At 42.7% G+C, this 24,463-nt stretch overlaps 1 protein-coding gene across 6 annotated transcripts in view; it reads left to right on the top strand.

The window, feature by feature from the left end:
• The window catches only part of lrrc3b (leucine rich repeat containing 3B), a 54,703-nt gene extending 45,786 nt beyond the window's left edge, over positions 1-8,917 (top strand). For all 6 annotated transcript variants that reach the window (XM_063069481.1, XM_063069479.1, XM_063069480.1 and 3 more), the window contains one exon: positions 3,027-8,917. In XM_063069481.1, coding sequence (XP_062925551.1) covers positions 3,167-3,946 — 780 coding nt within the window. In that variant the 5' untranslated portion in view covers positions 3,027-3,166 and the 3' untranslated portion in view covers positions 3,947-8,917. The remainder of the gene's footprint in view (positions 1-3,026) is intronic.
• The last annotated feature ends 15,546 nt before the right edge of the window (positions 8,918-24,463 follow it).

Here is a 24,463-nt window from a genome sequence, read left to right on the forward strand (position 1 = left end):
ATTCCAAAGGGATCCTACCACCAATCATATTTTTACCTCTCCCTCACTCTCATGGAGGCAGGGATCGTGCCCCCATGATTTCCTTGTCCATTTGTCCCTCCCCACTAATCTCCTTACTGGCACGTATTTCTGCAAGCGGAAACAATGCTACACCTGTCCATTCACCTCCTCACTCACCTCCATTCAAGGCCCCAAACAGTCCTTCCAGGTGAGGTAACGCTTCACCTGTGAAACTGCTGGGGCCGTCTATTTGTAAAGAGAGCTCCCGCAGTGACCTCCTTCACATTGATGAGAGCCGTCGTAAATTGAGAGACCGCTTTATCGAGCACCTCCACTCCTTCCATCTCAACTGGAACTTCCTGGTGGCCAAACATTTTAATTCTGATTCTCATTCCCATTCCCATTCCGGTATTGCAGTCCTCCTCACCTTATATTCTGTCTGGGTAGCCTCCAACCTAATGGCATGAACATCGATTTCTCCTTCCAGTAAATTTTTTTCCCCTCTTCTTCTGTTCCACACTCTGGCCCCTTACCTCTTCTCACCTGCCTATCATCTTCCCTAGGTTCCCTCCTCTTTCCCTTTCTCCTATGATTCACTCTCCTCTCTTATCAGATTCCTTTATGTTCAGCCCTTTACCTTTCCTACCTACCTGGGTTCACCTATCACCTTCTAGCTAGTCCTCCTTCCCCTCCACACACCTTTTTATTTTGGCATCTTCCCCCTTCCTTTCCAGTCCCGAAGAAGGGTCTCGACCTGAAACGTCGACTGTTTATTCATTTTCACGCATGCTTCCTGACCTGCTGAGTTCCTCTGGAATTTTGTGTGTCTTGCTCTGGATTTCCAGCATCTGCAGAATCTCTGATGCTTAGGTCCCCTCTCTGCCTATTTTGTAGGTCAAATATTGAACGAGTTCCTTGTGACTTGAGCTAATTGCACACACTTTTTCATAACTGATTTTCAGGTTTGAAGATAGGATTGCAGGAGTGTCTTTGTGTAATGTACATTGAGAATTCTGTTGCTGAAATGAAGTGGGTGAATTTCAAAGAGCTCAGAACCTAGAGATTTTGATTAAAATGACGACATATTGTCTTGTAAGATAGAGACTGTGTGTCCTTTTGGGATGTGCCAAAATATCCTCCAGCCTATAAAGTGTGGTCAAGTCCCTGTAGCAAAGATCCAGGAGATTTTGTTTTTGACTCAAGTTTTAGACTCTGGAGATAATTGATCTTATTCAAACCAGTGCTCTAAGATCTTTCACATTCATGAACAAGTGAGCAAGGAGGACCTAAGTTTAATTTGTGGTGATGGTAACCTCCTGGGCTGACTGGGAACATACCGGTTCCTTACGTACACCTCCCAGAACGTTCTCCAGAAGGAGAGTTCCATCCAGCTGGCGAGTGAGGCCTGACACAGTACGTGACATGATCCACCCAACCAGACTCCTTCCCCGGGTTTGCCATCTGTTAGACAAGCTGTTGCAGCCTGCTGTCACCGGGCACATCACAAACATTCAGCTGCCTCATTGCAAAATGTCCTCAACACTCACAGCATGACCATCAAATACACCCAGTGGCCACTTTATTAGGTGTCCCCTATACATAATAAAGTGGCCACTGAGTGTACGTTCATGATCTTCTGCTGCTGTAGCCCATCCACTTCAAGGTTTGACATGTTGAGCTCTTCTGCACACCGCTGTTGTAATGTGTGGTTGTTTGAGTTACTGTCACTTTCCTGTCAGCTTGAACCAGTCTGGCCATTCTCCTCTGACCTCTCTCATGAACAAAGCGTTTTCACCCACAGAACTGCCACTCACTAGATGATTTTTTTTGTGTTTTGCATCATTTTCTGTAAACTCTAGAGACTGTTGTGCATGAAAATCCAGGAGACCAGCAGTTTCTGAGAAACTCAGACCAACCCGTTTGACACCAACATTCGTTCCACAAAGTCACTTAGATCACATTTCTTCCCCATTCTGATGTTTGGTCTGAACAACAACTGAACCTGTTGACCATGTCTGCATGCTTTTATGCATTGAGTTGGTACCAGATGATTAGCTGATGAGGTATTTGCATTAACGAGCAGGTCTATTTAGTAAACTGGCACTGAGTGTAGATACAGAAGCCTAAAGTCCCGCATCATCAGGCACAAGAACATCTACCTCACATATATTTATAATTTACCTCAATTCAGCCATTCCGTCCTTGAACCAGCTGGCAAAACCCTAATCACCATCATTTAGTAACTTGCTGCAAGAAAGTTTTTCATTGTACCTGTGGGTCATAGCGTCTCAGAGTCATAGGAAAGTACAACACAGAAACAGGCCCTTTGGCCCATCGAGTGTACACTGGACCATTTAAACTGCCTACTCCCATTGACCTGTCCTGGGGCCATAGCCCTCCATACCCCTACTATCCATGTACCTATCTAAACTTCTCTTAAATGTTGAGATTGAGCTTGTGTGCTGGCAGCTCATTCCACACTCTCACCACCCTCTGAGTGAAGAAATTTTCCCTCATGTTCCCCCTAAACATTTCACCTTTCATCCCTAACGCTTGACCTCTAGTTGTAGTCCCGCCCAACCTTAGTGGAAAAAGCCTGTTTGCATTTACCCTCTCTTTACCCCTCATAGTTTTGTGTACATCTACTTGTGTAGGTAAAAATAAATTCCACTTCAAGTTTCATTTAATTTGTTTAATGGAATCAAAATAATTGTTCCACCATCTAGAAGACTTACTGTGCAATGCCTGGAAAACTATGTATTCCATTACCAACAAAATAGTGTGTCAAAATTTCCACTGCCTTAATGTTACAGTTTTAAGGGACTATTGCTCATAAACAATACAACTTAGTGCCCAATGCATTGTCATAAAACGATAGGACAATATAGTGAGGACACAGGCACTTGGGATCAAAGGATCTGATTGACACTGTATCTAAATAAATTAATAAATAGTCTGTATGTTAAATAAACTGTGCACTTAAACTTGGCTGTATCACATCTAACGTCCATGCAATTCTCTTTCAGATATAACACTTTTGATGCCATGTAAGTGGACAGAGTGACCGGACCAAAATGCTTTCTGAAGAGCAAAGGATTATTTCCGCACTCTGCATGCACATTGTTGGATGAAGTAATTGGCCATGTGATTATGCAGACATCTCAGCATGAAGCTGATGGACCTGTTCCTAGCTCGTTCCCTCTCCACGTATTTTCTGCTGCAGGGTTTTGTGCTCTTGACATTGTGCTTTCACTCCACCAGCATGTGTCCCAAAGGCTGTCTGTGTTCTCATGCCAGCAGCCTGAACGTAAGCTGTAGCAACGCAAACCTTAAAGAGATTCCCAAGGACCTTCCCCCAGACACCGCCTTACTCTACTTGGACTCGAATCAAATAAGGTCTGTTCCCAATGAGGTTTTCAAAGACCTGCACCATCTCAAAGTACTGAATCTGTCCAAGAATGCTATCGAGTCCATAGAGGAGCGGGCATTCAAAGGGGTGGCTGACACTTTGCAGACGCTTGATCTTTCAAACAACAAGATCAAAAGCGTCCACAAGGACACCTTCAGCAAGCTCAAGGGCAGAGCCCAGATTTCTGACAACCCGTGGCACTGCGACTGCACCCTCCAGCAGGTACTTCGCGACATGCCCTCCAAGCACGAGACGGCCAACAACATCATCTGTGAGACTGCCGTCCTGGAGCAGCACACGGGCAAGCCCTTCCTCAGCGCTGCCAACGAGGCCGACCTCTGTAACCTGTCCAAAAAGACGACTGACGTAGCGATGCTGGTCACCATGTTCGGCTGGTTCACCATGGTGATTTCATATGTGGTGTACTATGTGCGTCAGAACCAAGAAGACGCAAGGAGGCACCTTGAATATTTAAAGTCACTCCCGAGCAAGCAAAAGAAGCCAGAGGAATCAGATGACATCAGTACTGTGCTATAATGAGCTGTGAAATGCTTTCATAAAAAGGTTTTAAAATGGAGATTATTCTGTGTCTATATAAATCATCCCCTCTCAACAGGGAAGTAGCCAACAGGTCTAACTGCAGTGAAATTGCGGGCCGTGATTTCTAAAAAAAAAATCTAGATTAAGACATCTCATTGCAGTAAAAAGGCTTCCTAAGTACACTCATTGGCCACTTTATTAGATACCTCCTGTATCTAATAGAGTGGCCACTGTGCGTTTGTTCATGGTCTTCTACTGCTGAAGTCCGTCCAATTCAAGGTTTGACATGTTGAGTGTTCAGAGATGCTCGTCTGCACATCACTGTCGCAACGCAAAGTTATTTGAGTTACTGTCACTTGCCTGTCAGCCTGAACCAGTTGGCCATTCTCCTCTGACCTCTCTCATTAACAAGATGTTTTTGCCCACAGAACTGCCACTCACTGGATGATTTTTTTGTTTGCACCATTCTCAATAAACTCCAGAGACTATTGTGCATGGAAATCTCAGGAGTTCTACAGTTTGTGAGATACTCAAACCACCCCATCTGGCACCAACAATCATTCCACGGTCACATTTCTTCCCCATTCTGATGTTTGCTCTGAACATCAACTGAACCTTTTGACCATGTCTACGTGCTTTTATGCATTGAGTTGCTGCCCCATGATTGGCTGCTTACATATGTGTATTAATGACCTAATAAAGTGGTCACTGAATGTATAGCAAAGATGGAGAATTCTTCATCTTGACAAACACTTTAATCAGCAGCAATTATGACTAGTGATTCCCTAGGTACGAAACAATCGAAGGTTTCCGAAGCTCAGTGATATGAATGGTATTCACATTTCATGTGACATTATGTATATTAAACAGGAGTTAAGTAACCCCCCGCAACCTCCCCAATTACTATAGTGAAACGGAAGATGTACAAAGTAAGTAAGCTAACACTACCTGTGGTTCCACCCAGACGATAACTGGTTCCATAAAACAAGAGGAGCAGAATTAGACCATTTGGCAAATCGAGTCTGCTTCACCATTCCATGACGGTGGATTTATCTTACCTCCTAACCCCTTTCTCCCTATAACCTTTGATGCCCGTACTAGTCAAGAACCCATCAACCTTTGCTTTAATTATACCCAATGACGAGACCTCCACAGCTAACTGTGGCAAGGAATTCCCCAGATTCACCACCCTCTAGCTAAAGCAGTTCCTCCTCATCTCTGTTCTAAAGGAACATGCTCATATTCTAAGACTGTGTCCTCTGGTCCTAGACTCTCCCACTGTAGGAATTATTCTCTACATGTTCACTCTATCTAGGCCTTTCAATATTCAGCAGTATTCAATGAGATCCCTCTGCATTCTCCTAAACTCCAGCGAACACAGGCCTAAGAACATCAATGCAAATCATACGTTAACCCTTTCATTCCTGGGATCATTCTTGTGAATCTCCTCTGGACCCTCTCCAATGGCAACACATCCTTTCTCAGACGTGGGGCCCAAAGCTGCTCACAATACTAAATGCAGTCTGGCCAATCCCTTACGAGGCCTCAGTTGGTTCATGTCAGAAGCATGTGAAGGGTAATGTTTGGAATGCTTTGATTCGTCATTGTGCTCGCAGGGGTTCCCAACCTTGGGTCCATGGACTCCTTGCTTAAGGGTATTGGTCCATGGCATAAAAAGGTTGGGAACCCCTGATTCTGAGCTCATCGTTTGAAAGGTGACATTGTAAAGTGGAAGCGACTGCTACAAGGGGTGGTAAACTTTTTCTTCCCTCTCTGCATATACTTGTCTGTTTCAGATTGACATGGGGGACATCTTCTAAGTATGCCCAGTGGGCTGTCAGAGGAAAAGTAAGGAAAAAATGAGACCAACTTGGAGAAGTGACCTCAGACTCAGTGTCTGCACCTTAAAGCATGGAATGTAGACTATGGAGCATAAATGTAGAACATAGAGTGTAGAACACAGAACGGAGAACATAGGACGTACAACGTGGAACATAGATGTTACAGCACAGTACAGACACTTCAGCCCACTGTTTTGTGCCAACCTTTTAACCTAGTCTAAGATCAGTCTAAACTTCCCTCCTACATAACTCTCCGTTGTTCTATCATCCACGTGCCTATCTAAGAGTTTCTTAAATGTCCCTAATGCGTCTGCCTCTCCCACCACCCCTGGCAGGGTATTCCACGCACCCACGGACCACACCGATCCCAGTAGTGTCACGGTTTGCAATTACCTTGACAGCAACACGGGTTCAATTCCTGTCGCTGTCTTTAGGGAGTTTGTCCGTTTTCCCCACGTTGCATGGGTTTCCTCTGGCTTCTCCTGTTTCTTCCCACATTCCAAAGACGTTCGGGTTCGTAGCCTATTTGGTCACATGTACGTAATTGGGCAGCACAGGCTCATTACTGTACTGGATTAATAAATAATAAAAAAGCACTTTGGTGTTAGCTGACTGCACAATGCCTTCAACTGCAGACCAGCTGGGTAAAGGTTCCGGGCTGAGAAAATAATGATCAAAGAAAGGGAAAGGTCAGTAAGGAGCAGAAGACGAGGACAACTATTCTTGGGAAACGTTTCTGTCAGGCTGCCTACTAAAAACAAACAGCAGGGAAGGGCAAGAATAGATCTGAATCCTCATTTGCGGGCTATCTATAACCAGCTGATCAGGAGTCGTGGCTAACAAAGGTTAGGGTCCTAGCCTTTGCATAGCTGGCATTCTAAAAATGGCGCTAGAATCGAAATAACCTTTCGATCCCTGTTTAGAGTCACAATAGGAATAATGTCTGGCTCTGTCAGCCTCCTGTGTTAATTCATATAAAGAACAAAATTCTTCTAAAATGCTTGCTTCCACCAAAGTGAACTTGGAATGTGATATCCAAGATCAATAAAGGAATGTAACATATCTATAGAGTTATAGAACACTACAGCACAAAAACAGGCCCTTTGGCCCATCTAGTCCCTGCCAAACTGTTAATCTGCCTAGTCCCATCAACCTGCACCTGAACCATAGCCCCCCCATACCCCTACTACCCATGTATCTATCCAAGTTTCTCTTAAATGTTGAAATTGTACCAGAATCCATTACCTCTGCTGGCAGCTCATTTCATACTCTCTCCACTCTCTGAGAAAGTCCCCCCTCATGTTTCCCCTAAACATTTCACCTTTCACCCTTATTCCATGACCTCTAGTTGTAGTCCCACTCACCCTCAGTGGAGAAAGCCTTTTTGCATTTACCCTATCTATACCCCTCATAAATTTGTATCTTCATCATCATTATGTGCCATGTCATATGACGAGGGCGATTATAGTCAATGACCGTGATCGTTCTTGGCAAATCTTTCTACAGAAGTAGTTAGCCATTGTCTTCTTCTGGGCAGTGTCTTAAAAGGTGGTTAACCTCAGCCATTATCAATACTCTCCAGAGATTGTCTGCCTGGTGTTAGCGGTCGCATAACCAGGACTTGTGATTTGCACCGGTTGCTCATACGACCATCCACCATCTCTTCCCATGGTTTCACGTGACTTTAATTGGGCGGCTATGCAGGTGCTACACCTTGCCCTAGGATAACCTACAGGCTAGTGGAGGGAAGGAGCACCTTATACCTCCTTTGGTAGAAATGTATCTCCACCCTGCCACCCAATTTTGTTTACCTCTATCAAATCTCCCCTCATTCCCCTATGCTCTACGGAATAAAGTCCTAACTTATTCAACTTTTCCCTATAACTCAAAATAGATTTTAAAAAAACTTTTTTGAATTACTTTTACCCAGGCATAACTGGTGTGTGTCCACTGGCTGCCCTGCCCTACGCCGTGAGAACAAAATCTCTCAACTAGTCTGAACAAACAGCTTAGTCAGTATCAGAATTCATTTATAGCTGTGGCTGACAGTCGTGTTGAAAAGCAGGACCTTTAATTCCTCTCTGACACAAGAGATTCTGCAGATGCTTGAAATCCTTAGCAAAACACACAAAATGCTGGAGGAACTCAACCGGTCAGGCAGCATCTATGGAAAGGAATATACAGTTGATGTTTTGGGCAAAGACCCTTCATCTGGAGTGTAAAAGAAGGGGACACAAGGCAAAAAAAGAAGGTGGAGGGAGGGGAATGAATAAAAGCTGGCAGGTCTTCTAGTCTTTAAGTCTATCTGGGGTGGTACAGTAGCATAACGGTTAGCACAATGCTGTTACAGTGCTGGCAATTTGGGTTCAATCCCACTGCTGTCTGTAAAGAGTTTGTACTTTCTCCTTGTGACCACGTGGGTTTCCTCCAGGTGCTCTGGTTTCCTCCCACATTCCAAGGATGTTGGGGTTAGGGTTAGTAAGTTGTGGGCATGCTATGTTGGCATTGGAAGCATTGCAACATTTGTGGGCTGCCCCCAGCACAATGCTCAGACTGTGTTGGTTGTTGACACAAACGACGCATTTCACTAAAAAGTTCCGATGTTTCGATGTACGTGTGAGAAGTAATATAAATAAAGCTATAGTGATGGTTGAGAGCAGGAGAGAGTTTGCCCCTTCCTTCCTTTCCTTCCCAGCTCCAATGAAGGGTCTCAGCCCAAAATGCCAACTGTTCATTTCCCTCCATAGATGCAGCCTGACTCACTAAGTTCCTCCAGCATTTTGTGTCTGCTGTTCAGTTCCTCTCTGACATACGGTGGTCTCATTGGCAAGGTAAAGGTGGGACTATTGTAGTGACAAGGGGAATTGAGATTCTCAGTGACCGCCTGCAGCCTATTTGACCTGAGTTGCAAGGTGAACATAGCTTTCTTTCTCCAGTGATATGTTTGTGGATTTGTGAAGTAAGGATTATGAAGCAGGAATATAATATTCATTCTCTTAAACCTGTTCTGCAATTTCGTTACAGCAGAACTGACCTGTACCTGAAAAATTACTTTGCTCCCAGTTTACCTCTTAACCATCATCTACTGTATCTATCTAACACTCACAACACGCTGGAGGAACTCAGCAGGTCGGGCAGCATCCATGGAAACGATCAGTCAATGTTTCGGGCCGTTGACTGATCGTTTCCATGGATGCTGCCCAACCTGCTGAGTTCCTCCAGCGTGTTGTGAGTGTTGCTTTGACCCCAGCATCTGCAGATTATTTTGTGTTTACTGCATCTATCTAGACTGATTGATCTCATTCTAGAACATCGATCTTGTCTAACTCATCTATATAGACAGATATGTATCACTTTAAGCTATCTACACTGATCTATCTCAGTCCACATCTATCTTGTCTAACTCATCCATATAGACTGATACCTGTCTAAGCTACCTATCTAGGCTGATCTATCTCAGTCTAGAACATTTTATTGACCTGCTACAATGGAATTTTTGAGAAAAGTTCCAACTACAAATACCCTTAATGTGAATTAACTGTTTGAATTGCATGAGGATTCTATGATGCACTTTGGGTACGTTCTGAATAGATGGTTTTCTCAACAAGGGGTAAGGAAAGGTTTAAGTTTGACTGGTAATCCCCATGCAGAATTATAATGCCAGCACTCACTTTCACAGTCAAAAAGACACTTAGACAGAGACACACCTTACAGCTGAAACTGCATCTGATGATGTTGTCAACAACCGGTGAGAAACACAAGAGATTCTGCAGATGCCGGAAATCTTGAACAACAAACACACCATGTTGGAGGAGATCAGCAGGTCAGACATATTTTTAAAGATTAAAGCTGAAGGATTAGCTTTATGGGTCACATTTATTTTGAAACATACAGTGAAATACGTTGTTTGTGACGGCGACCAACACATTCCGAGGAGAGAAGTGTCACCATTCTTACGGCGCCAAATAGCAACTTACTAACCCTAACCCACAAACATGAGGAAATCTGCAGATGCTGGAAATTCAAGCAACACACACAAAAAACGCTGGTGAACGCAGCAGGCCAGGCAGCATCTATAGGAAGAGGTACAGTCGACGTTTCAGGCCGAGACCCTTCGTCAGGACTAACTGAAGGAAGAGCTAGTAAGAGATTTGAAAGTTCAAATCTCTTACTAGCTTTTCCTTCAGTTCAAATCTCTTACTAGCTCTTCCTTCAGTTAGTCCTGACGAAGGGTCTCGGCCCGAAACATCGACTGTACCTCTTCCTATAGATTCTGCCTGGCCTGCTGCGTTCACCAGCATTTTGTGTGTGTGTAACCCTAACCTGTATGTCTTTGGAATGTTAGAGGAAACCTGAGCACCCGTGGGGCCACAGGAGAATGTACAAATTTCTAACGGGCAGCAGCGAGAACTGAATCCCGGGTCACTGGCACCGTGATGCTTCGTGGTAACCGCTACGCTACTGTACCACCCCAGTACCAAGTTCCAGCGTCCTCCAGCACTTTGTGTGTGTCCTTAGAAAAAGAAAATGCTGCTTTACCAAATGGCTGCATCAAGGACAATTTTAACAGGGGAACACAGTGCTTTATTACTAAGCAGCTAGTGAGGTGTTGATGGGGACCTCTGGGCTGAGTTGAACAGCAGCGACTGATCGCTCCCTTTTACCCAGCCACTCCTAAGATGAAGCACAACCCGGCATTGAATGGTCCTGATCTCCTTTTAAGTGCCTGAACTTGGTTTTACCTGATTACGTATTAAATCTTGGGTAACTTCTGTAAGAAAATACATTTTCTTACCTTCCATCCAAAGTCTGCAGCAAACACATTTGTATATATGGTAATAATATTTTGTCCATTTATTTGTCATACTTGTATTCAGTCTTAGAATAAAATAAATGCAGACAACAAACCCCTGTTGTTTTCTTTTTTTATTATTATTATTTATTCCTCTTTTTTGATGGTTACAATGAATTATGGATTTTTTCAGGTCAGTTGGACCAGAGGGCACAGTCTCAGAATTGAACGATGTCCCTTTAGAATGGAGATGAGGAGGAAATTCTTTATCCAAAGGGTAGTGGAATTCATTGCCACAGACGGCTGTGGAGGCCAAGCCATTGGGTAATAGGTTAAAGCAGAGGTTAATAGGTTTTACATTAGTCAGGGCGTCAAAGGTTATGGGGAAATAGCGGGAGAATGGGATTGAGAGGGATAATAAATCAGCCATGATTGAATGATGAAGCAGACTCAATGGGCTGAATGGCCCAATTCTCCTCCTACATTTTATACTTTATACTTTATTGTCGCCAAACAATTGGTACTAGAACGTACAATCATCACAGCGATATTTGATTCTGCACTTCACACTCCCTGGATTACAAATATTAAATATTAAAAATATTAAAAATAGTAAAAATTAGTAAATATTAAAAATTTAAATTATAAATCATAAATAGAAAACAGAAAAATGGGAAGTAAGGTAGTGCAAAAAAACCGAGAGGCAGGTCCGGATATTTGGAGGGTATGGCGCAGATCCGGGTCAGGATCCGTTCAGCAGTCTTATCACAGTTGGGAAGAAACTGTTCCCAAATCCGGCCGTACGAGTCTTCAAGCTCCTGAGCCTTTTCCTGGAGGGAAGAGGGATGAAAAGTGTGTTGGCTGGGTGGGTTGTGTCCTTGATTATCCTGGCAGCACTGGTCTGACAGCGTGCGGTGTAAAATGAGTCCAGGGACGGAAGATTGGTTTGTGTGATGTGCTGCGCCGTGTTCATGATCTTCTGCAACTTCTTTCGGTCTTGGACAGGACAACTTCCATACCAGGTTGTGATGCACCCTAGAAGAATGCTTTCTACGGTGCATCTATAAAAATTAGTGAGGGTTTTAGGGGACAGGCCCAATTTCTTTAGTTTTCTCAGGAAGTAAAGGCGCTGGTGGGCCTTCTTGGCAGTGAACTCTGCTTAGTCTTATGGTCTTATGATAAAATTGATACAAGGAAAAATCTTTTATTAAGTTCCCCAACTTTTTATTTGCACATAGCCAAATCCCAGTAGCATAATCTGACCAGAAAAAATCTAATCTTGGACAGTCCCTTGCGATAAGGCACAGCAGTTTAAAGAATAATTTTTTAGTAATAGGCCCAATGGGTCTCTGCTGTCTAATTACACCCATGTGAACAATTAACCTACTAACCGGTAGGTCCTTGGAGTGTGGGAGGGAACCACAGCACCCGGAGGAAATCCATACGTCACGGGAAGAGTTTACAAGCTCCTTACAGTCAGCGGTGGAAATGAACCTGGTTTGCTGCCGATGTAATTGCATTACACTAATCGCCAGAAAACTGTGTCATCCCAATCAGCAATCAGACAATTAATCCAGAGGTCAGACTTACAAATCCAGAGACATGAGACATGGCAGTGAGAAGCTTAGACTCAGTTTGTTAATTGAGTAAATATGCCAGAATCGAAAAATGGTAAGAGTGACATTAGTAAGAGGCAGATGATTTTAGTTTGTGTGGTATTTCCTAGGTACCAGATGCATACAAGTCCAGTTGTCTCTTAATTACTCTGTAAACTCTGTGTGAGTGCTTTGGAGGTTGGAGGAGAGCACAGTGGTACCTTCCCTTTCCAAAAACAATTGTGAGCAGTTACACCTCATGAGGGAAAACCCGGATAGGCAGGGCAGCAGGGGGCATACTGACTGGCTGCATCACAGTCTGGTATGGAAGCACCAATGCCTTTGCACAGAACATCCTACAAACGTAGTTGGATATAGCCAATTCCATCATAGGTAAAGCCCTCCCTACAAGTGAGCACATCTGCACAGAGCGTTGTCACAGGAAAGCAGCATCCATCATCAGGGACCCTCACCACCCAGGCCATGCTCTCCTCTCGCTGCTGCCATCAGGAAGAAGGTACAGGAGCCTCAGAACTCACACCACCAGGTTCAGGAACAGTTATTACCCCTCAACCATCAGGCTCCTGAACCAGAGGGGATAACTTCACTCACTCCATCACTGAACTGTTCTTACAAACTTTGGACTCACTTTCAAGGACTCTTTATGTTCTCAATATTTATTGCTTATTTATTTTTTTCTTTCTGTTGATATTTGCAAAGTTTATTGTCTTTTGTCCTCCTTGTTGGTGTGGTCTTTCATTGGTTATTTGCTTTATTGTTTTATTGGTTATTTTTGAACTTTGAGCTTTGACTTACACAGTGAACAATTGGGCACTGAAGAGTGTGGTAGATCTGGGAACACATCCATAGTTCCTAGAAAGTGGCGTCACAGGTAGATAGGATCATAAAGAAAGCTTTGGGCACATTGGCCTTCATAAATCAATGTACTCAGTACAGGAAATGGGATGTTAAGATGAAGTTGTCTAAAATATTGGTGAGGCATAATTTGGAGTATTGTATACAGTTTTGGTCACCTACTGAGAGAAAAGATATTAGTAAGATTGAAAGAGTGCAGAGAAAATTTCCGGGACTTGAAGACTTCAGTTATAGGAAAAGGTTGAGTAGGTTCAGACTTCATTCCCTGGAGTGTGGGAAAATAAGAGGAGATTTGATAGAGGTATACAAAATTATGAGGGGTACATATAGGGTAAATGCAGGCGGAGTATTTGAACTGAGATTTGGTGAGACTATGTCCTAGGTTAAGTGTGAAAGGTGAAAATTTTAAGGGGAACTTCTTCACTCAAATCATGGTGAAAGTGTTGAACAAGCTGCTGGCAGAAGTAGTGGATGCTGGTTCGATTTCAACATTTACCAAAAATTTGGATAAATACATGGGATGGGAGAGGTATGGGGGGCTATGGTCCAGATATAGGTTGATGGGACGAGGCAGAATAATGATTTGGCATGGACTAGATGGCTCACAAAGGATCAGCTTCTGTGCTGTAGTTTTCAATGAATCCAAGTACTGATATTCTTGTTAATAAATCCACGATGCATAAATGAATGAAGATTATAAATATATAATACAACAGTTAACAGTACAAATGTGTTTAAAGGGGTGTTAAAGTGTGTGAAGGAGAATGGGACTGATGTGTGTGTTGGGATTAAGGAGAATGGGACAGATGTGTGTGTTGTTGGGGTTATGGAGAAAGGGACAGATGTGTGTGTTGTTGGGGTTAAGGAGAATGGGACAGGTGTGTGTTGTTGGGGTTATGGAGAAAGGGACAGATGTGTGTGTTGTTGTGGTTATGGAGAATGGGACAGATGTATGTGTTGTTGGGGTTAAGGAGAAAGGGACATGTGTGTGTTGTGTTGGAGAAAGGAGAAAGGGGCAGATGTGTGTGTTGTTGGGGTTAAGGAGAAAGGGACAGATGTGTGTGATGTTGGAGAAAGGAGAATGGGACAGATGTGTGTGTGTTGTTGGGGTTAAGGAGAAAGGACAGATGTGTGTGATGTTGGAGAAAGGAGAAAGGACAGATGTGTGTGGTGTGGGGGTTATGGAGAAAGGGACAGATGTGCGTGTTGGTGAAAGGAGAAAGGGACAGATGTGTGTGTTGTTGGGATTAAAGAGAATGGGGCAGATGTGTGTGCTGCCGGGGTTAGAGAGAATGAGAGGCAGTTTCTCTCGAAATAAAAACTCTGCATAGATGAGCTGGGTTAAACGTGCTGCAAATTTTTATAGGCTGGAAATTCTGTTGCAAAGCACAGAGTTTGCAATGGAAAACCGATTATGCGGTATGATCAGCAAAAATACATGTACGACCTTGTCATGCGTGTAATGTGCTTATTGACGGTCCATTGGGTGTGCGTGGTATGTCAATCAGCATTCAACACACTTGGCATTCCTGCTACAGTAGAACGCTCACACACTGATTTTATTTGCTCAATTTTTTTATTTACACATTGGTTGCCAGCCTTCATTTATAAATAGTTTTTTTTCATAAATTCTACTGTATTTGATTATTTTCCCTTAAACGTCTGCAAGAAAATCAATCTCAAAGTAGAATATGGTGACATACACTGAGTAGCCATGTTATTAATTACCTCCTGTACCCCCTCTTCATAGTCTTCTGCTGCTGTAGTCCATCCGTTTCAAGGTGCAACGTGTTGTCCATTCAGAGATGCTCTTCTGCACACCACTGTTGCAACACCTGGTTATTTGAGTTACTGTCGCCTTCCTGTCAGCTTGGACCATTCTCCTCTGACCTCTCTCATTAACAAGGAGTTTTCTCCCACAGAACTGCCATTAACTGGATGTTTTTTTTTGCACCATTCTCTGTAAACTCTAGAGACCGTTGTGAGTGAAAATCCCAGGAGATCAGCACTCTCTGAGATACTCAGACCACCCTGTCTGTCGCCAACAATCATTTCACGGTCAATGTCACTTAGATCACATTTCTTCCCCATTTGATGTTTGATCTGAACAACAACAGAAGTTCTTGACCATGTCTGAATGCTTTCATGTATTGAGTTGTTGTCATGTGATTGGCTGATTAGATATTTGCATTAATGTACAGGTGTACAGGTGTACCTGATAAAGTGGCCACTGAGCATAGATGTACTTTGATAATAAATTTACTTTGACTTTGACTGTAAAATCGCAATGGAGTTCAGACACGCAGGGGGCCTAAATGGAAAGCACTAGTTAACACTGTCTGAGCACTAGTTAAAGTCAGGTTACCAAGTTTAGAAATCAGAGGTGCAAAGGGACTTGGGAGTCCTCATGCAGGGATCTATAAAGTTTAACTTGCAGATTGAGTTGATGGTGAGGAAAGCATTTGGATTATTTGCATTCATTTTGAGAGGACTAGAATATAAGAGCAAGGGTGGAATGCAGAAGTTTTATAAGGCATTGGTCAGACCATAACTGGAGTTTTGTGAGCAGTATTGGGCCCTTTATCTATGAAAGGACGTGAAGGTCCAGAGGAAGTTCATGAGGATGATTCTGGAAATGAAAGGGTTAATATATGAGGCCTGTTTGATGTTTCTGGACCTGTACTCATGGGAGTTTAGAAGAAGAAGGTGGGATCTCATGGAAACCTACCAAATATTGAAATGGCCAAGATAGAGTGAATTTGGAGAGGATATTTCCTGTCATGAGGGAATCTAGGACTAGAGGGCACAACCTCAGGGCACAAGGATGAAAAGATGTCCCTTTAGAACAGAGATGGAAGAATTTCTCTAGCCAGAGGGCGATGAAACTTTGGAATCCATTTGCTGCAGGTGGCTATGGAGGTCAAGTCATCAGTGTATTTAAAGTGGAGGTTGACAAGTTCTTGATTAGTCAGGGCATCAAAGATTACTGGGAGGAAGCAGAAAATGGGGTTGAGAAGGATAATAAATTAGCCATGGTGGAATGGCGGAACAGGAGGCCATAATTCTTGTTATTAATCAATGATAAACTACTGCAGGGGAAAAATAAACAGAGCTTGAACTTCATTCAAATCATTTTGTTTCTCCTTAACTGGATCAATATGTTTAATTAGATTGGGAATAAAAATTCAAAATTTTAATGGTTGCTATTCAACAGATTTCATACTTGTGAATACCACTCTGATGAACAACAAAATAACTGTAATTGCCATCGTCACTGTAAAGCTTTGGATGGTTGGTTAAAAAAATTAGCCTCTAGCCAGTGTAATTACGCCTAATTTAGCTTGATTTTGTTTTCATAGGAAGAAACGTTTATCTCTGAAAATAAAACAATATTACCATAAAACTAAAAATGGCCTGAAAACAAAGGCTTGTGATGCTTAAACTCTGAGAGAAGACTATCATAAGGCTGAATTTTAAACCTGTCATTTAGCAAAGAAGATCTGTTAATGTATTTAGTTGCAAGTATATTTGTAACAGAGTATTTAAATGTAAAATATAATTACACATTATTACGTATGTATATATAAACCTGCTGTGCGTGGTTATTGTAATTAGTGTTTACTGATTACAAAGGGGTGGCTATTTTTTATTCATATTATCATATTACCAAAATAAGAGGAAAGGTTCTAAGTTGGAAATACATATTCCAACTTAAGGCATGGTCACATAGAAGTTAGTTCAAAGTTCAAAGTGAATCTATTATCAAAGTACATACTGTATATGTTACCATATACTATCCAAGATTCATTTTCTTGTGGGCATTCAAAGTTCAAAGTTCAAAGTGAATTTATATTCAGCAACCACTATGGGACCTGTTCACAGTTAGTCCTGTCCACAGAGAGCCCTGTCCACGTGGCATAATCTGCTCTGAAAATTAGCAGAGAACTGCTTAATGTCTAATTTGTGTGAAGATAGAGATGGTGAAATTGAGCTCCACAGAGTGAGTTCAGAGAGCGCATCTCTTTGTTTTTCCAGAATCTTTTCACTGGCCAGGTTTCAATGCTATTAAAGACCGATTTTATAAGGATCCTCTCACGAAGGATATCTTCAAGAAGACAGCGTACATCATTAAATATCCTGACCATCTGTGGCATACTCTCTTCTCATATGAAAAGGATGTACAGGAGCCTGAAAACACAAACTCAATGATTTAAGAACAGCTTTTCCTCCTCTTCCATCAGATTTCTGAATGGACATTGAACCCACAAACACTAACTCACAATTCCTTCTTTATACTGTTCATTTTTATAATCTAGAGTAACTTTGACATATTGCTGTGTACTGCTGCTACAAAACAATAAATTTGACAGCCTATGTTGGTGATAATAAACTTGATTCTGTTATTGTAAATCTGATTTTCAATGTGTTACCGAATCAATTGCAACTGGTCAAGATGACTATTAGCTGCGGTCTCCATTGAGCTTGCAGCTCAGACACTTGTGTTTTCAGTTTGTATGAATGCTTTGGGGACGGAGAGTTGAGTCAGGGGTCAGGTTAGGATTCATGGTCAGGGATGTGGAAGAGTTAGAGGTCAGGTTAGGATTCATGGTCAGGGATGTGGAAGAGTTAGAGGTGAGGTTAGGGTTTATGGATGGATGTGGAAGAGTTAGAAGTCAGGTTAGGGTTCGTGGACAGGGATGTGGAAGAGTTAGAGGTCAGGTTAGGGTTCATGGTCAAGGATGTGGAAGAGTTAGAGGTCAGGACTAAGTTTAGGCTGCTGCTCAGTACACCACAGGCAAGCAATATGGACAGGTGGTGAAGGAAATCAGGACATATCCTTTTCTCACTGTTACCATCAGGTAGGAGGTACAGAAGCCTGAAGGTACACACTCAGCGATTCAGGAACAGCTTCTTCCCTTCTGGAGACTGGAGACTGGGACTGGGGACTGGGGACTGGAGACGGGAGACGGGAGATGGGAGACTGGAGACTGGAGACTGGAGAATGAAGAATGAAGAATGGAGACTGGAGACTGGAGAACGGAGAACAGAGAACGGAGACTGGGGACTGGAGAGTGGAGACTGGCTTGGAGGACTGTTTGTATATCTGTGAGTGTGGGAGGAAAGAAATGGTTTATTTTTCTTGTTGCTTGTTTTGTTCTGTGTTGCTCTGCCAAGCATTATGGGTATGTGATGTCAGCACCAGAGTATGTGGTGACATTTGCGGGCTGCCCCCAGCACATCCCTAGGTGTGTTGGCTGTTAATGCAAACAACACATTTCTCTGTAATTTTGATATATGTGTGATAAATAAATAACTGAATCAAAAGTCTGAAGACAGGATGGAGATTGCTGACAGCCTATTGGTCACGGAGTGTCAGGCATTAGCAGAGATCACCTGGGATTGGACAGATCTGTTTGCCCTTCCTTGTCAGGGAGCATGCAGGCTAATTGAATTGTCATCATCCCTGGCATCCGCTAAGAGAACAAAAACGAGAGGTTACACATGGCATTCTCCGGCTCACATCATAGTTACCGATATCAATACTGTAAAAACTTACCAATTTTTACAGCGCTATTGTCAGAAGTATTTGGAAATGCTATGTCAATTCTACACACTAATATAGTATAATTTTCATAAATTATGTTGTACTTCTTTATTGTCCTGTAAACACCTGCAAGAAAATGAATCTCAGGGTAGTACAGTACTGTGCAAAGGTTTTAAGCATATACATATATAAATATAGCTAGGGTGCCCAAGACTCTGCACAGTTCTCTCATAATTTTATGTATTGCACTGTACTGTTGTCACAGAAAACAAATTTCATGACATGTGTGAGTGATGATAAACCTGATTCTGATCTGGGTCTGTATTGTGGGCTGAGAGTGGGAAGGGGGCAGGGAGAGGGGAATCATGGTTGAGAATGGGAAGGGAGAGGGGAAGAAGTGGGAAGCACCAGAGAGACGTTCTGTAATGATCAATAAACAAATTGTGTGGAATTAAATGACCTTGTCTGGTCTCATAGGGCTGGGTGTGTCTGAACCCATACCACTCCCCCACCCCTGGTACTCCTTCCCTGCCACCTGCCCGACACCCCTCCCGCGGCGCTCTACCTTCGCCATTCCAAATTTATAAACTTGCTCTCCGCTCCATGTTGAGAAGTACAGTACTGGGCAAAGGCCTTAGGCATCCTAGCTGTACATACTGTATATGCCTTAGACTTTTGTACACAGTACTGTATATGGTGACATGTATGTACTTTGATAATAAATTTACCTTGACTTTGATTTTCTCACTAGGGAGGAGTCTACACAGCATCCAAATCAGGACCAACGACTCAAAAACAGGTACTTTCCCCAAGAAGTGAGGCTGATCCACCCACTAACCCATCCCTCCACATCCCAACCACCACTCCTTTATCATTTCCCGTCAGTCATCTTGTGTACAGACACTCCTGTGTCTAGTGTCACATTATAAACAATCAATGTATGTACTATATATAGCTATCTTATGTATTGATATTTATTGTGCTTTTATTATTATTATTATTGTGTTCTTTATCTTATTGTGTTTTTTGTGCTGCATCAGATCAGGAGTAACAAATATTTTGTTCTCCTTTCCACTTGTGTACTGGAAATAACATTCAACAATCTTGAACCTTGACCTTTGATATTTGGTTTGAGTTATATGGCTAATGTGATTTCTGAATAAAACCAAAAGCTATTTCATACTTTCTAATCTATTCTCAGTAGAAAGTCATTGAATAAGCTTCAGTTTTTGCAGTGCAACTCTATGAAGTTCGTATGCGTTTTATCTTGATACAGTTGGTAACATGCTAATAATATCAATGAGAATGTGGCTCTGTTCTCTAAATGTTGTTGATGTTGAAAGGTTCAATTCAGCGAAGTTTGTTTGATTTCATTCCACTTTTTTTAGACCACATGTGCCCTCCCTATAATGTTGACATCCAGCAGATAAATTTGCATATATTAACTCCCTCATTTATACTTGCTGACAGAATAAATTTAGAATAATCCCAATTTATTTTTGGATTTCTTAAAATACTGCCTGTGATAAATTAAGGCATTTATTACTGGATGACTGACACAAGAGACTATGGATCCTTGAAAGAGGAGCAACAAACGATCCTTTGGAACTCAGCAGGTCAAACAGCGTCTGAGGGGAAAGTAACAGATGTGGTTTCAATTTCCAAAATCTGCAGCAGGGAAGATGGAATCTGTTGTGTCTGTACAACTACATATCAATTAAATTAAAAGCACACATTGCGAAGAAGGAGAGGGAACAAATCAATGCACATGTGTTGACAACTGATCAATGCGCATGTCTAGTTATCAGTCAATTATTAGTGCTAAAGGGATTCATTGCGCTAAAAGAAATAGATTCATACATTACACTTCCTCTCCCTTTAGATTAATGTAACATAAAACTGGAATGTAACAAAACATTCATTGGACCATAAAATTTAGGAGCAGAATTAGGCCATTCAGCACATCAAGTCTGCTCCAAAATGTCACCATGGTTGATCCAACTTTCCTCTCAGCCCCAGTCTCTTGCTGTCTCCCCATATCCCTTCATGCTCTAAACAATGAAGAATCTATCAACCTCTGCCTGAAATACATATAAAGACTTGGCCTCCACAGCTGCCTATGGTAAAGAATTCCACAGATTCATCACGCTCTAGCTAAAGAAATTCCTCCTCATCAGCATTTTAAAAGGACACCCCTCTATTCTGAGGCTGTGCTCTCTGGTCTCCCCCGCAGGAAATATCCTCTCCACATCTACTCTATCAAGGTCTTTCACCATTCGATAGGTTTCAATGAGGTCACCCCTCATTCTTCTGAATTCCAGTGGATACAGGCCCAGAGTAATCGGATGTTCTTCATATGACAAGCCATTCAATCCTGGAATCATTTTCATGAACCTCCTTTGAATCCTCTCCAGTTTCAGTACATCCTTTCTAAGATAAGGGGCCCAAAACTGCTCACAATACTCCAAGTGAGGCCTCACCAGTGCTTTATAAAATTTCAACATTACATCCTCGCTTTTATATTCTAGTCCAATTGAAATGAATGCTAACATTGCATTTGCCTTCCTCACCACAGGCTCAAGCTGCAAATTAACCTTTAGGGATTCCTGCACAAGGACTCCCAAGTCCCTTTGCACCTCAGTTTTTTTGTATTTTCATTCCATTTAGAAAATAGTCAACCCTCTCATTTCTTCTACCCATGTGTATGACCATAGACTTCCTGACACTGTATTCCATCTGCTATTTCTTTGCCCATTTTTCTAATCTGTGTAAGTCCTTCTGTAACCTCGCTACTTCCTCAAAACTACCTGCTCCTGCACCTATCTTCATATCATCTGCAAAATTTACAACAAAGCCATTAATTCCATCATGCAAATCATTAACATATAACATAAAAACAATCGGTCCCAACACAGACCCCTGTGGAGCACCATTAGTCACCGGCAGCCAGCCAGAAAAGGCTCCCTTTATTCCCACTCTTTGCCTCCTGCCAATCAGCCAGTGCTTTATCCATGTTAGAATCTTTCACATAATAACATGAGCTCGTAACTTGTTAAGAAGCCTCATGTGCGGCACCTTGTCAAAGGCCTCTGGAAATCCAAGTACACAGCAGCAACTGATTCTCCTTTGTCTGTCCTGCTTGTTATTTCTTCAAAGAATTCCAACAGATTTGTCAGGCAAGATTTTTCCTTGAGGAAACCATGCTGACTTTGGCCTATTTTATTTGTTTCCAAGAACCCTGAGACCTCATCTTTAATAATTGATTTGAACATCTTGCCAACCGCTGAGGTCAAACTAACCAGCCTATAGTTTCCTTTCTTCTGCCTCTCTCCCTTATTGAAGAGTGGAGTGACATTTGCTATTTTCCAGTCTTCCAGAACCATTCGAGAATCTATTGATTCTTGAAATATCATTATTAATGCCTCCACAATCTCTTCAGCCACTTCTTTCAGAATTCTAGGTATAAACCATCTGGTCCAGATGATGTATCCACCTTCAGACCTTTCTGTTTCCCAAGAACTTTCTCTCTAGTCATGGTAACTTCACACACTTCATGCCCCTGACACATGGAACTTCCACCATACTGCTAGTGTCTTCCACAGTGAAGACCGATGCGAGATCTCTGATTCCTCCTCATGAATAGCATTGCAAGTGTTTGATTTGTCATCGCATGAAGAGAGTTCTGATACACAAAAAGCAAGTTGTCCACTTTGTGCCGTAGAGAAATGTCCTCCTCGTCCTTCGCTCTAATTGACTCCTTGAAGGTTTGGACAAACCTTTCAGCTAATCCTTTCATTGCTGGGTGGCGAGGAGGTGTCTTGAAATGTTTGATGCCATTTTTCTTCATGAATAGTTTGAACTCTTCTGATGTGTATTGTGGTCTGTTGTCACTCACAATTTGTTTTGGTAAGCCATTTCTGGTGAAGGTAGTCCTCAGAGCAGAGACAGCCTTTTCTGAAGTGTTTGACTCCTTTGGTACGACCTCTGGCCACTTTGAATGAGCATCCACAGCAATCAGAAACATGGAGTCTATGAATGGCCCAGCAAAGTCAATGTGTACTCTTTGCTCTGGTGAATATGGCCAGTCCCTCAGGTGTAGTAGTGGCTATGGGGGTTCATTTTGAAATTTTTGACAACCCAAACAGCTTTTGGTGAAGTCTTCATCCCAGCCAATACATGTAGCACTGAGCGAGACTCTTAATCTTGACTGTACCCAGGTGTCCTTCATGCAGATCCTCTAACACTCTGGTGTGCAGTTTAGAGCAAGACACGACACAAGATCCAGACGTCAGTGCTCTTTGACATACTGACAGATGGCCTCGTCTCACTGAGAACTCTGGACACACCGGGTTACCATGAGCTGCCCATCCTTGCATGGTGTTGTTATAGACTTTTGACAATGTTGGGTCATTCCTTGTTTTCTCTGTATTTCGGCATTTGTTACCGGCAGCTGGTCTACTTCTGGAACTCTTCTGCTGGGTCACAGTATGAAGACGTCTCTTCAATTGCCAACAGTGAAAGACGTGGCAAGCTATCAGCATTGCTGTGTTATTTGGTGCCCTTGAGCTCCATGTCATAAGAGTGGGCTCCTTGGAACAATGCCCAATGTTGTAACTGAGAAGCAGTCATCACTGGAATTCGCTTCCTGGGATTGAAAACGGACACAAGGGGCTGGTGATCTGTCACTAACATAAACTTTGGTCTGTAGAGGTAGTGGTGGAACTTCTTTATTCCGCAAACTAGATTAAGGGCCTCTCGGTCAATCTGTGCGTAACTGCATTCCATGAGCTTCACTTATCTTGAAAAATCCAATCAGGCGTTCAGATCCATCTCTCACAGTGTGTGACAAAATGCCTCCAATGCCATAAGGGGGGGCATCGCACGCCAGTCTGATGGGCAACGACGGGTCATAATGGGTGAGCAGTTCATCGGATATTATCAGTATTTTCTTCTCATGAATGCTTATTCGCATCTTTCTGACCATTCCCACTTTGCTCCTGTCTGTTACAGTGCGATCAATGGGTGCAGCACTGCAGCGATGTTTGGGAGAAACCAGTGGTAGTAGTTTACAAGGCCCAAGTATGGCCTGAGTTGTGACACATTTTCTGGTTTGGCTGCCTGTGGCACTGCCTCAACCTTTTCTTGTGGCTTGTGTAAGTCATGCTCGTCAGTGACATTCCCATAATATGGGATTTCATTAAAAAAACGCACATTTGTCTCTTTTTGCATGCAAACCATACTCACTCAGCCTGGTAAGCACTTCACCAAGGTTCTGGAGGTGCCCTTCATTATTCTTGCCAGTCACGATGATGCCATCAAGGTAACGTTGTGTTCCTGGGATACCTTGGAGCACTTGGCCCATTGCTCTTTGCCAAATTGCTGGGGCTGATGAGACACCAAAGGCGAGACAATTACACTGGAACAGTTCCTGCTCAGCTCCTCAATCTCCGTTTGCAGACAGTCTTGTGACAAGCCAATCGTTGAAAACCTCTGACTGTCTACCAAAGATGCAAAAATGTCTTCTATTTGTGGCAAGGGATACTGTGCAGTAAACAGCCCAGGGTTGATGCTCATTTTGGAATCCCCACATATGCGACAGGCAGCATCGGTGGGAAAAAAAGCACAGTCGATATTTTGGGCTGAAACCCTTCAGCTGACTGGACAAAATAAGCTGAGAAGTAGATTTGAAAGGTGGAGGGATGGGAGAGAGAAATGCCAGGCGATAGATGAAACTTGGAAGGGGAGAGATGAAGCAAAGAACTAGGAGGGCGATTGGTGAAAGAGACAGAAGGTCATGGAAGAAAGAGGGAAGGAGTGGGGGGAGGGGCACCAGAGGGTGGTGATGGGTGGGTAAGAAGATAAAGG

This window comes from Mobula hypostoma, chromosome 17 (assembly GCF_963921235.1).
Source record: "Mobula hypostoma chromosome 17, sMobHyp1.1, whole genome shotgun sequence".
Lineage (NCBI taxonomy): Eukaryota > Metazoa > Chordata > Chondrichthyes > Myliobatiformes > Myliobatidae > Mobula > Mobula hypostoma.